The following is a 13,990-nucleotide window of genomic DNA, read 5'->3' as shown; positions in this document are numbered from 1 at the left end:
TCTCTCTCTCTCTCTCTCTCTCTCTCTCTCTCTCTCTCTCTCTCTCTCTCTCTCTCTCTCTCTCTCCTTTCTCTGCCCCCCCTCTCTGTCCCCCTATCTCTCCCTCGTTCTCTCTGCCTCTCTCTCTCTCTCTCTCTCTCTCTCTCTCTCTCTCTCTCTCTCTCTCTCTCTCTCTCTCTCTCTCCTTTCTCTGCCCCCCCTCTCTGTCCCCCTATCTCTCCCTCGTTCTCTCTGCCTCTCTCTGTCTCTCTCTCCCTCAGCCACTCTCTCTCTCTCTCTCTCTCTGTCTTTCATCTTTCGCTATATTTCTCTCGCTCACACTTCATAATAAACAATGGAAAGCATGTATTTCTCTAGTTGTTCATTTATTTTGTTTGTTTATTTGTTCCTTTCCTGTTGAATTACAGAATAGTCTTAAGTGCATTAGAGGAAAGAACCATTGTTTTGAATGTACTCAACATTTTTGCAGAAGATGTTGAAGTGAAATTTCTGAATATTTTTTCTAACATTCATTCTCCTTAATTTCCATATGGTATTAGCATTGCTCAAACTTTCACAGTGCATGTTGTGTCTTCATGAGTTCCTGTCACAGGTTTATAAACTGTGTGGACAGTTCTCAAATCAGTTGCGTTTGCACTGTTCTGCAGCTCCAACCTTGAGAGGAGCAAGTGACTGAATGAATATTTTACAGTGCTGCGGTTTGCCTGATCTGAACCCAGTCTGTCTCTCAAAAGCCCCAAACTCAGAGAATCCTCTTGGCATTGCTACAATAACCGTGGCCTTGAACTTCAATATAATACAGACTTGATGATATTTGTGTGATTTTTTTGGGTGTCTAGATTATAAGGGACCCCTCGTAATCAGCTAACTGCATTTTTTATTGTTCTACTTTCTCAAAAGAGACTGAAATGTGCAAAGACGAGACCAACCAGGAATATCAAGAATATTATTTTTTTAAATGCAATTTATCTAGTGGGTTTCTGCAGATGATAATCGCTGCTGATTATTGCTCCACAGGTGCTCCTGTCTCATAAAAGAATGTTATACTTTGAGGTTTCAATAATTTGAACATTGGTTGCGAGGATTTACTATTCCTTACCATATAAATACTTGGATTCTACTTCTATGTTTTATACTATACTTGTATGCTTTTGTTTTGAGAGTGTGTGTATGTCCCTCCTGTCCATGTTTGGTTGGACTCACCGAGACAAATTCACCTCAGTTGATATGGTAATAAATGATTGACTCTTGAATGCATTTCATTGGCGCGCCCTTGGACGTGTTAAAATTAGACATGGACAGACAAACTTTTGATGCGTTGTTATCTTTCATAGGCAGCGGAAAGTGAGTGTGCTTTTTCTCTTAATAAAACCCTGTTCTGAAGGGACAGTTACTGTTATGTTAAGGTCACATTATCAAAATTGTAACATGGGCCTATACAGGCAGGGAGTAAAGGCTCCTATAGCAATCTGTCAAGCTGAAACCAGACTTTTAAAGGGAATAGAAGATGACACTCTGATTCTTTTATTCCATTTGACCCCAAAACACCCTAAGCCTAACCCTAACCCCCTATGAACCAACGTGCCTGGCACAGCAAACTTTTTTTTACTGGCATAAATTGATTAGGACACACCTTAAATGCACTTGTGCCTTGTTTATTAAAATACAGCCCACAGTCTGACTCAGTGAATGATTTAGCTGGACCTGGACAGGGTTTCTAGTGGTCAGGGTGCAAGGGCCCACTGGTAGCAGTGCGTCCCCAGCAGGGAGCAGCAGGACCATCCTGGCTGCGCTCTCCACGGTCACGTGTCTCCCAAGAGAGGATTATGAGACCAAGACAAAGCAGCTTGGCCCTTCCCTGCCCTGTGTCTGCGGCTGCGCAGTCAAAGCCCAGGATTCTGCCCCCCCCGCCCCCCCCCCTGTTCCGGTTCACAATATCAGCTGTCTGTGTTAAAGGGGGGGAGAGAACGCCCCCCCCCCCCCCCCCTCACAGCAATCCTCTAAAGCAGCTTAAAGGCTGAATCAGGGGACTGACGCCCTTTCCATTTCCAGCTCTACTTCTCTCTCTCTCTCTCTCCATTATGGCTAGATGAACATCCAACTGGCTGCCAAAGGAGCAGCCACAGTGACAAGATGTAAATTGTCCCGTGCATCCTCCTACAGGCCTCCTCAAGTACACCCCCCCCCCCCCCCTTGAACCTCTCCAACCTGGACGCAGCACAGAAAGCATCAGAGCATTTGAATAACAATCAGAGACAAGCAGGGTTATTTGATTTTAACTCTTGATGCAATCAGGAGTCTTGTATCCGATTAAATAATGAATGCTAAGTGCTCATGTAACAAATAAAATCTCCCGCCGGGGGCCCTGGGTTCCCATGTGCATTATTATTTTTGAACCCTCGCTCCTCCATCACCCTTTGTGGACATGCTGGGTTTTGGAGTGAAATGAAGTGAAGCAGAGTGGAGTGGAGAGGAGAGTGGTTTGGAGAGAGTGTAAGATGCGACTGTAGAGCCGGTCCCCTCATCAGTGTGTGTGTGTGTGTGTGTGTGTGTGTGTGTGTGTGTGTGTGTGTATATGTGTGTGTGTGTGTTTGTGTGTGTAGGAATAAAAGGGAAAACATAGGGCATTGCTTACATCAAAGGGTAGGAGTAAAAAATACATTTGGAGAGTAAGAGACAAAGAAGAACTGTTCATGACAGGACACAAATCCAAACCAATAGTAGCACAAAAGTCTGCCTGTCTTATCTTCACTTGACCTCGAAACAACTTATTGACCATGTCATAGACTGATAGATTAAGATGTAATGGGTGTTTTAAAATTACATTAGTATTACTATCATGCATCAACGCCTCAGGAAACCACTTCATCTTAAAATGATATGTTGTATTCTATCTCTGGTGCTGTGTACCATCAAGGGTGCAATGCTATTTACTTAAGCTCGGCAGCTTCTGACCCAGGGGTTGACAGAGAGTCAATGATGATGAAAGAACATCACTTATTGATTATATTACTGGATACTATACTTATAAGGTAGATCGCATACAGCCAGTGATCAAAACACACTGTCTGCTTATACTCATAGCAAATGAGGACAATAATAAAAACAATAACTATTTTATGGCTAACAGTAACTAAAGGGGTTCTCTGCTTTTCATTTGAATGGGCACTGGCCAATGGGGAAACTTCATAACACTGGGCCTGGCTGACCAATGGTGTAACTTCAGTCAGTCACATGGTACTGGTCTGATGTCTCTTAGGCCCCACTACCAATGTCCACCCTCAATGACTGACAGACCTTGAGGTGGGTTCCCAGGAAACCCCCTTTTTCGACTGGTCAAAAAACCCACTAATGCCCAAACATCTGGCTTTTGACTGCAATGGGAATGGATGTAATCTACATTCATTCTCAGTGCAAATGACCATAGAGGATACAGTTTATAATCGTCTCTGGCTCGGATCGTCAGTGATGGAAAGTGACACCTGAATGAACATACTAATTTGACAAGACAGAGAGTTGAAAGGGCGCCTCAGTCGAACATGACTCATCGTGGGGAAAAAAACTGAAAGGCAAATTTCTACTTGCAAAGGGGAAAGGAATCAAATGCCTTTTTTTAGTAGGTTTACCCGTGTGTCAGACAATCGGTGTATACCTGGTAATTTTGTTGTGACAGAGCAGCTGGACAGAGGTATATAAGTCTGTCAGGGATCAGTGCTGTGCCAATGTGAAGCTGTGGAACGTAAGGGCTCACTCACAGACTTCCCGAGCCCTTAATGCACACTTTCCATAAGCTGGCACTTTTTTGCCAAAGGGAATTACGCTCAGTTCATCGTATTGTGACATGGCTAAAGAAGGTGGAAGGGCAATAAAAAACAAGCATGACAGACAAGGGGAAACCAACCTCAACTTTGAGGTAAACTGTAAAACTATTCCTTTGAAAATAAACAAACTTGTGAATTCAATGCTCAAATTCAAACTGTGTGTTCTTGTGCAAAAACTGAACAAGCAGGCCTGAGCTGTTCTGAGAGAGAGAGTCATGATGAGACTTACAACTTGAGGGAAATATCTTGTTATAAGAAAAAAATACCGATGGGAGAAAACAGAAAAGTCTTCATTATTTCTAAAAAAGATTCAAATTGAATGCGTTGCGTGGCATCAATTTATCAGAGCTAGGGAAAGAAAAAGAAGGAGGAAGAAGAAAAAAAATGGGAATATCTGGGTAACATGTTTGATGTGTATATGCAGACATAGGATTTATAGTTTTCACACTGCGTTTGTTTGTTGTTAGCAAGATTACACAAATGTAAGTATAGGTATGTGCTCTGTGAGTGGCCTTATAGCTATTATATGGGATATTATAACTTGATTTAGCTAATGTTGCATTAAATAAGCATACATAAATCAGTTGAATGTGTATCACACATTATATCAAGGAATCCCTGAATAAGATTTGATTTCCAATGTGCCGGTTAAACATGTGATATTGAGGATGAATGGTGATTGTCCATTCTGAACGGCACAGCAGTATAGGCCATTTATAATATATGTATGAATATGTATGTATGCAATTGTCAGTGACATTGAGTTCAAACATCACATGACCCCCCCAACCCCCCCCATGCCTTTCAAGGTCTAATTCTGTTCATGCACAATCCAAACAACTGACAGTACATAACCATCTGTCTCTGCTTTAAATAACCAAGAGAAATGTTTACATTCAAACTCGCCTCACACATTCAAACATAAGAAATAAGAGGGGGGGGGGGGGGTCACAAGATCAGACGTATTGGAATTTTTGACCTTTGGGGGACTCTGGTCCGTGCTGTCGTGAAGACTTACATGATAACAAGAGCTTGGCAATGATGAAATGGCCTCTGACCTCGCACGGGCTTATCTCCGCTGCATCCACCTTCATCCTCACATACACACAAATCCCACCTAGAAGCCTTTTAGAGGGGATTTTCTCAGCATGGCGATCTGCTGTCTTCTCTATAACTGTGGGAGTAAAACAGATGAGGAGACCAGACCTCTCCCCCCTCCAGGCCGCACACGGGCTCGCTGTTTGGTTGCAGAGTGCACGTACAGCAGCACGCCCAGCCGGAGCACAATGAGTGCAGCAAAAATCTGACAGATACCTCAGAATCGTTAAAGGTCACTAAAGTATCTCTCTGAAAGTGTGCTGTTGTGGCAGAGTTTATTGTCTCAGGTTGTTAAGTGTAAGTACATCGAGACTTTAGCGAAGGACAAACAAGCACCTCCTTCACACAACATGATGACAGACTGTGAAATGGAAGGAGACTGAGAAGTCTGACTTTTAAATAGATGGTATGAAGCTAATATAGATCTACAACATTCACAGAGAAAACCATGCGACTAACCTGTTGTGCTGACATTGCTCCCCAAACACAACCTCACAACTCTGACCTACCTCTGGAGTTTACCGTGACGTGACAGGAATAGAGTTAAGCTATGACGCAGCAGATGCCAAGGATCCTTTTGGCTCATCTCAGTTTAGCATGGGACGTTCACTACAGACCAGTGGACAGGCTTACTCTGCTCTACTTTACAGAAATGACGTTCATGGTTTAGTTTACGTTCAGTCATAGCAACTCCCGGCTTAGAGAATCGCGGTTTTGAAACTGAAAGGAATCAATTCAACTTTATTTGTGCACTTTTCATACAGGTCAGTACAGATCAAGGTGCTTCACAATTTACTGATGAGCCAAAAATTACACAAAACAAATTAAATTCTTTGTTTAAAAGCTAAAATATTGAAATATTATTATGAAAACAAGGAAAAAGATACAATATATGAATTAAAAAGTAAATAAACAGGGGTAAAAAGATGTAGTAATAATAATACAGGCACCGAAGAGTTAGTTGCATACATTTAGCAGGAACATTTCTGGGAAGATTCATTGTGAGCAAGTAGCCATGATAAATACATTTCTAACATACGACAGATTCAAAACTGGAACAAACAAAAAGGATACAAATATAAACATTTTTAAAGTTAAAGCACTTTGGGCATTAAGGGCTGACGATGTGCTGTAACAAAATTTGTCCTCCTACATGCTCCAACCAGACACCATCCCTCATCTGAATGTTCCAGGAATGTTGTTGTGACTGGGTCTGATTTGATTAGGACAAACTCTGGAAATCCTCCGGACCGAATTCAGGTGCTTCATTTTTGGAAACGGTGTTAAAGGTCACGGATTTGATTTATGAGATCATCAACAGCACTGGCTCTTCGGCTAAAGCTTTTGATTATGTAGAGTGTTGGCTTAACTCTCGATGTCTGCAGTTCATATCTGAAAATGGCTTAATTATCCCCTTATATCTCATTTGTTAAATCCATACAATGAGTTAAATTCCGAGCTTCATATGCGTCTATATATGCTAGATTCATTTTGACTGTGTCTTGAAGAGGAAGGCAAAGGGGTGTGTTTATATCACAGGTTCAGTCAGTCAGCCTCCACACACACACACACACACACACACACACACACACACACACACACACACACACACACACACACACACACACATACACACACACAGACAATGCTCGTCTCTCCACTCTTTATTAAAAGGGAAGCTGAGCTTACCTTAAAAGCCCTCGTATAAACTTTGTATTGATTCTGGGAAAATGAGCTGCAGCAGCCAGAGTAAGGACAGTGGTTAGGTGGGGGTTGGTAGCATCAGAAGTAGAATTAGGTGTAGCTTACAGTAAAGGTAAGTGGCCAGCGGATGCTCTATGTTAATGAAACATCCACAAAAAGATGTGCATAAGGACATGTGTGTGTGTGTGTGTGTGTGTGTGTGTGTGTGGGTGTGGGTCAAGGTTGAGTGTGGCTCCTCCTCAGTCTGGACCTTCATGGAGTTGAGGCATGCATGACTCACCCCCACTGCTGCACGCTGCGCTGTGTAAGAGACCACTAGTGGATGAGGTCCATCAATAATTCAACAAAGACAGACTTCCTTTTTCTCTCTCTCTCTTTCTCCCTCTCTCTCTCCCTCCCTCTCTCTCTCTCTGATTCTGTTTCTAACTGACTGAATCTTCCTCGTACTTCCATGAACCCCCTCCCTCAATCGCCGGCCTCTCTGTTAAACCGTCCCAAAGCACTTAATACAAGCGTAACGCACTTCTAAATTTAAATCTGGGGCCCAGACTAGTAATCTTTGGCTTTTAAGGGATTTTTTTCTACACTCGTAACAAGACATCAAGTCGGCTTTTTTGTGATCATGTAAGATTATAAGGGCTGTACATAGGAACGCTGATCCTGGTCTGGGCGCTCCACCACCGGATTACAAGTTGGATGCTAAACTTGGATGAGTCATATGAGAAGTGATTTTAGGAGATGCTATTGTGACCACACAGCTGCTCAGAGGTTTGTGGTAACACACTGGCTCAGGGTAAGAAGGTCCTGGACTCAGAACTCATTAATTCTAAACGGATGCTTTCAAAGAGGAGTTTGCATGTCCTCTGCTTAGTGTGTGACAAAAAAAAAGATTCCTTTAGCATCAAAATTATAAACAAGTGCACAATGTGCCTCCTCATAAATAATAGTAGTAAAAAGTAAAAAGGAGTAGTAAAGAGAAGAAGAAAAAAGTAGTTTGAGTGCAAACCGGACCACCATGAACCAGAGGTCAGTGCATGTCTGAAAGCAGCTATACACACGCATTAAGACATTCTAGTCTTCAGGCGAGCCCTACGAACTATGAAGCTTTTGAGAGTAAGCTATTGGGGCTGTGTTTGGTGCAATTTTAATTTTGAAGTGAATTGAGTTTCTGACCCTGGTGTAGAAGATCATAGAATTTAAGAGATTCTCACCAATTTTTTGCTGTGGATCAAAGTATTCAGCCGTTCACGGGGGGGCCCACTCTCAGCTCGGAGCCCCAAATCATTGCTTGCTTTGCCAACCCTTACAACGCCCCTGCTAACAGGAAAGTCTGAGTACAACATTAGAGCAAACCGCCCTAATTGACGTGCGCCTTTTATGAAATGTTACAAAACAAATATGTTTCTGTTTTGTAACAGCCCCAAATGTGCCTTCTCTAGAAAGCATAACTGAATCCTAGGGTGAAGTGCAAAAAGTGCAGGAGCTTTTCGCCGGGATTACCAAGAGGAGCTGACAGAGGTTATTCAAGAGTTTCCTGGTGTGTTCGCTCGGGATGTTAATGCATTTTGAAAACATCTTTATGTTATTCACCTTTTGACCATTATCTCACACGATATGGAGCGAGGTCAAGCAGGATCCATTTCCTGCCTAAAACCGTTGATTCCATATGATGAAAGTGCCTAGAGGAAGACGACAACCTCCATTAAAAGATACATTAGCGGGCATTATACTGCTAATCCCCGGACCTTTAGGGACCTGCTAATCTGGATTATAGTTTGTAGATCATTTTATAGCATCAGTTGTCGCCCCCTCCTCCACAGCAAGTTATATTCCTCTCCTCTGGTTTCCTCTTCATCTTAACCTCTTGAACCTGGGTATGCTTCTATTCATAGCTCCTGGTTTTGCCACAGCACTTCTCAGACAAACACACATAGATGCTATGCCTATGAGTTACGACAGTGTTTGGTGTCATATGCTATAATCTACTTTATGCTTTATGAAAAAGAGTATTTTGCCACAATTTGTGTGTGCCGGGTTGAAGGTTAGTAGGGCTCTGCGCTTTAAATAAGTGAAACAAGCACAGAGACAAGGATGGACCCATTTAAACATGTCAAAGCGGTAGAGAGACGGGTTTCAGCTGCATCCCTAAATACTGTTTGGTGATGATGGCGTGTTCATACGGTCTGCCATCCAAGAAGTCCACCCAAGATATTAAATACTATCAGACGCTATATGCTGCTATGTGGTATTTCCCCCCCTGTCTGTTTGCTTGTTTATTTGTTTATTTGTAAGCAAAAACTGAACAGATTTACCCAAAACTTGATGGAAGGATGGGATGTGAACCAAGGAAGAACCCAATGAATCTTCCCAGAGAATAATTCATGGATCTTGATGAGAACAATCAGGCTCATTTAAAGACCTGATATCTGTGAGTTTGGGAATTCTGGGGCAGTTTATATGAATTTAAGAGGACTGTTGGTCCTTGGTGGTGTAATGGGCTGTAGTTCCACATTTGAAGATTTCATTTTTTGGCAAACAGTAAAGAACGTGTTTGGCTGGGTAAACCTAGATCTTAACTTGACTACAAAATGAAGTCAAATGTATTTAAATAACCCAGTACCACCCTTGATTTGAATAAGGCCTACCAGACAGTTTCCAGGAATTTTAGATCTTTTAATTCTACCGTCACAGTGTGACAATAATCTATCAACATCTAGATCTGCCTGTTTCAAGTCATTCTTTTCAGTGTAGCACAAACCCATTGGGAGCTTCTGCAGGGGAACAGAAACAATTTTTTCCATGATGGGCTCACTCTGAGATCAATCACAACACATCATGTCTGCCTCACCCTGACACTGGAATCTATCAGACCAGTGTATTAATAATCTTATTACAGGAACACAGACAAAAAGACACCACAGACAACTTAACGATATAGTCCTGCCTTTATATGATCACGAGACGAGAAAGAAAATACATTTCAGTCCAAATTTGGTCTCTAAATTAAGAATTAAAACAACTGGTGGCAGTTTTCTATTTTTGTAAAAAAAATATCTCTTCACACAGGATAGAAATTCCAACCATATAATTTCCTAACCTCACTAGAAATCAATTAAGACACTAGTTTTCAAAAGACCCCTCGGAAACATCTAGTCATTTGCTATGTTATTTCGACTGTATCCAACTGCCTGTGCCGGAATTTGTATTGGTCTGTTGTCATCTGCTAAGACGTGAGGCAAAATACAACACACTGACTGCTGAGTTCCTACACCATCAGTAATTGAATAGCTTGTGGAGAATAACTGAAGAGTGCTTTGTCGAGAGGTGAGTGGTTGCTGTGGAAACACATTCAAAGAACAAGGGAGATCTTAACAAAACATCTGACTCAGCCCGGATACTTGCTATATTAGTCTGACATCACTGTCATCGTTGGCTGCAGTTCAAATATGGAGTTCACTTCACGGCACAATGGACATGTAGAGATTACATCCATCTTATAAAATGTGGAATTTTAATTATAAACTAGCATAAGTAACCATACACAAGATTATGGAGTTATGCATAATGCTTTAGTAAGTGAAACAGATTCGTTTTTTCAAGCTGAAATGAAATGGAATTAAATAAATAAATCTTTTTAACTGAGCCCCTTCCTTCAGATCCTTTGACCTCCAGTCAATGCAGTACATTGAAGCTTTACCCAGCAGTCTCTGCATCATTAGGCCTCATTCGCTTCAATAATGCAAAAAGAGCAAAGCAGAGCAAACACCACACACCGTATCTCCCTGTCACCTCTCAACACAGCAGGAGCTGGGTAAACAACACATTATCCAGTCGATGGTGTGTGCAACTAACTGGCTTCCTCTCTGCTTTAATCCCCATCAACTGTGCAGGGAACAAATGAATATCAATCAATCAATCAATCAATCAAGTTTTATTTGTATAGCCCACATTCACAAATCACAATTCGTCTCATAGGGCTTTAACATGGTGTGACATCCTCTGTCCTTAACCCTGATCAAGAGTAAGGAAAATCTACTATGTAGGTAAAAATATGTAGAAACCTCAGAGAGAGCCACATGTGAGGGATCCCTCTCCCAGGACGGACAGAAGTGCAATAGATGTCAAGTGTAAGAAAACATCATCAGGATTAAAGTTTTTAGCAGCATCGATGAGGTTAAACATTTTTCAATACTATATGTGCAAGCATAGTCTCTGGTCAGCAGCCAGCAAGATCACGTTCCAGCATCAGGATGGGATCCACTATAGTCACAGAATATGTGAGTTGTCAGTTGTGCACACATGTGAAACTTATCCAATTTCTGCCCCAGTAATAAAAAAAGTGGGTTCAAATGAGGGGATGTGGTAACTGCTCTTAAACCAGCTTGAACCTGCTGCAGAGCTGCATCTCAAAATCACATCAGCCTGGTTAGGATCTGGTCCGTCACCGACCACGGAGCTGTGGCTGGAAGGCACTCGGGGATCGTGCTGACAAACGGCAGATTAAGTGGCAGATAGTGGCTTTGTGATCTGACATCACCGGCTGATGGGCATCACGGCCCTGCCAGCTATATAGATCCGCCAATGACAGGGTGCGTTTGCTGTGAGACAGGACCAATGGGAGCGGAGCGGCTGGGTTTTCCCTGCCCCGCCTCTCCGCCCTGGCGATGAATGGCTCTGTTTTTGTGCGCGCATGTGACCACAGATGGCGCTCGCTGGTATTTAAACACCATCATCGATTGGGTGCTGAAGTGGACAGCTCCCCCACAAACACACACACACACACACACACACACACGCACACACACACACACACACACACACACACACTCACGCACACACGAACCCAAACCAAATCACAATGGCTCGCTTGGCTGCTCGTGGAGGATGATCTCCCTCCCTTGTTTTTAAACTCTGACTGAGGATCTCCATTTTTCTCCAGGCGCCCAAAAACATCGCGGACCCGCTGAGAGAGGAAGGCGTCGCTCCACACACAACCAGCAGCCAGGCGGATGTTTTCACACCTGTGGCTGAATCTGGATCATCATTCTGATTCTAAACCCCGGGGAGGTTGGATTGGTTGGCATCCACTCGCATGCGTCCTGCAGGAGAGGTGCTCCGGCGCTGTGTGATCCCGAGTGGTGAAAGCGCAGAGGTACCTAAAGCCATTTACGGACGCATTAATCTAAGCCGCTCTCTGTGGCTGCTCGCAGACAGGAAAGAGCATGGATAGAGAGGAATCTGCTCTGACTGGTGCGTTGAGGGGATTTGCAGAGCTGGGGATGTGCTCCCGTGGAAACTAAACTAAGGACTGAAGCGCTGTTAGCTCTGCACTAACAGCTCTGCCATTTCTCCTCAAGCCTCCTCTGGTTGTTGATTCACCATTCTGACGAGGATATAAGTTTTCTAAGGAGCCATGGGGAAAGAGGAGTGCAAAACAATGCTGGACGCTTTGAACAAAGTGACCGCCTGCTACAGGCATCTGGTCATCGCCCTGGGAAGCACTTCGGACTCCCAGAACCTGCGAGAGGAGCTGCAGAGGACCCGCAAGAAGGCCCAGGAGCTGGCCGTGGCCAACAGGACTAAACTGACTTCTCTGCTCAAAGACAAGACCATCTCCAAGGAGGACCGGACCGAGTACGAGCGCCTATGGGTGCTGTTCTCCAGCAGCATGGAGCTGCTGGAGGTGGACATGAAAAGGTCCCTGGAGATAGGGCAGGACTTCCCCCTCAAGGTACCGACGAGGCACCTCATCCAGACGGGCATGACCGGCAGCACCACCACGGTGGCGGCGCGGGCCATGAGCGTGCAGAACATGAAGTACGAGGCGGACAGCAACATCGACACGGCGGACCTGCGGGAGCTGCGCTCCGAGATCACCCAGGTGAGCCAGATGATGGAGGAGATGGAGATGAAGGTGCAGGTGGCGCCGTGGGCCGTGGAGGCGAAGCAGGAGGCGGGCGCCGAGCTCAAATCCAACATGAGCGTGGGGAATTCCTCCGTGGGAGTCATCTCCATCTGCGAAGAGGAGCCCAAAGAGGAGGACGGCGGCGGCGGCAGAGGGGATGCCGGGATCGCCACGATCTGCGCCGTGATCGGATTCTTTATCATCCTCTTTGTCGCTGCGGTTCTAGGATACCTGGTCATCAACATGTCCTGAGCCGTCCTGCGCCCACAGCCCACCCTGGGGATGGACGGACACCCTGCCGAGGCTGCCCACGGGACGGGGGTCGCACTGGGTGGAAGAGCCTGCAGCTCCACATGACAGGGACAGAGCATTTGTATGTGGACAAGTTATTAATCAGGATTTGTGAATGTAATCGGGGGAGTTTGAGGAGTTGCACTAGAACAAAATGTAGAACAGTAGAGGCATTGTGTGTCACTCTGGGAGAATGGACGATGCACAGATAAAAAAAAAGTCATTTTCTGGGGACAAGGGTTACTTTTTGGAGGAAATGGGGGTGCGTGGAAGACATACCATTACGTGACAGTGTCTGGCCATCAGGATGATACCAGCAACACGTAATCCAAGTGGATTAGTGGGAAAAGCTCAAGCATAAATGTAGCCTACTGTTAAGTAACCCCCCCCCCCCCCCCTTGATGTTCAGCTGATTGATGCTTTGAGTTTATGACTTTATTTTCAAGCAAAGAGAAGCAGGAGGAACCCTATAGTCAATGAAATTAAAACTAAGTGAGCCAAATGTTACAGTAACCTTTGGATGTAAACAACACGGCACTGTTCCACAGTTTGAATACAACACAGAGATCTTTAGTACAGTCAGATGTGTAGTCGGCCTGCATCTTATACTTCGTTGCATCAAATCACAACGTGCTACATGAGGGACCTGAGAGACGTCCACGGTCTTTTTAATAATGCACCCGTTCACTGTAAGCCTGTTCATGTTCCGTCACAGGGTTTATTCTTCTTTTGCAATCAGTGTTGAATGTATACATTACAACATGTGAATAGAGGGGTTTGTATATGGTCTACTACTTTGTCAGATAATGTACATACAATTAAGTATATTTATTATAATAAAATCTTTTAAAATGCACTTCATAAAATTCTTTTAATTTAGGGGACAAGTCGGCAAAAGCATCCTTTTTGTTTGAATGCAAGAAGTGAATGATACTTTTTCTCAAGCTTGCTCTTGGTATATGTATTTTGACTTCGAGCTAATGGTTTTAGCCCAGTTTGTAATGAATGCAAGGCCAGATATTTTAATCTGAGGATTATAGACGTAATCACCCCCAGGTTTAAAATAGTGTTCGATTTAAAATGGAAAGCAAACTAACACCAACAGTTTAACTCCCTAATGGTTTTAGTTGTAAGAGACTTTGAAGGTAATCCTAAGAATGGCGCACAGGTG

The 13,990-nt window shown here is 43.7% G+C and overlaps 1 protein-coding gene across 1 annotated transcript; it reads left to right on the top strand.

The window, feature by feature from the left end:
* Positions 1-12,036: 12,036 nt before the first annotated feature.
* On the top strand, positions 12,037-12,780 carry si:ch73-167i17.6 (regulator of G-protein signaling 9-binding protein). Its single transcript, XM_061067550.1, has one exon. The coding sequence runs from the start codon at positions 12,037-12,039 to the stop codon at positions 12,778-12,780; it is 744 nt and encodes a 247-aa protein (XP_060923533.1).
* The last annotated feature ends 1,210 nt before the right edge of the window (positions 12,781-13,990 follow it).

This window comes from Limanda limanda, chromosome 3 (assembly GCF_963576545.1).
Source record: "Limanda limanda chromosome 3, fLimLim1.1, whole genome shotgun sequence".
NCBI lineage: Eukaryota > Metazoa > Chordata > Actinopteri > Pleuronectiformes > Pleuronectidae > Limanda > Limanda limanda.
This window is presented reverse-complemented; position numbering and strand designations above follow the sequence as displayed.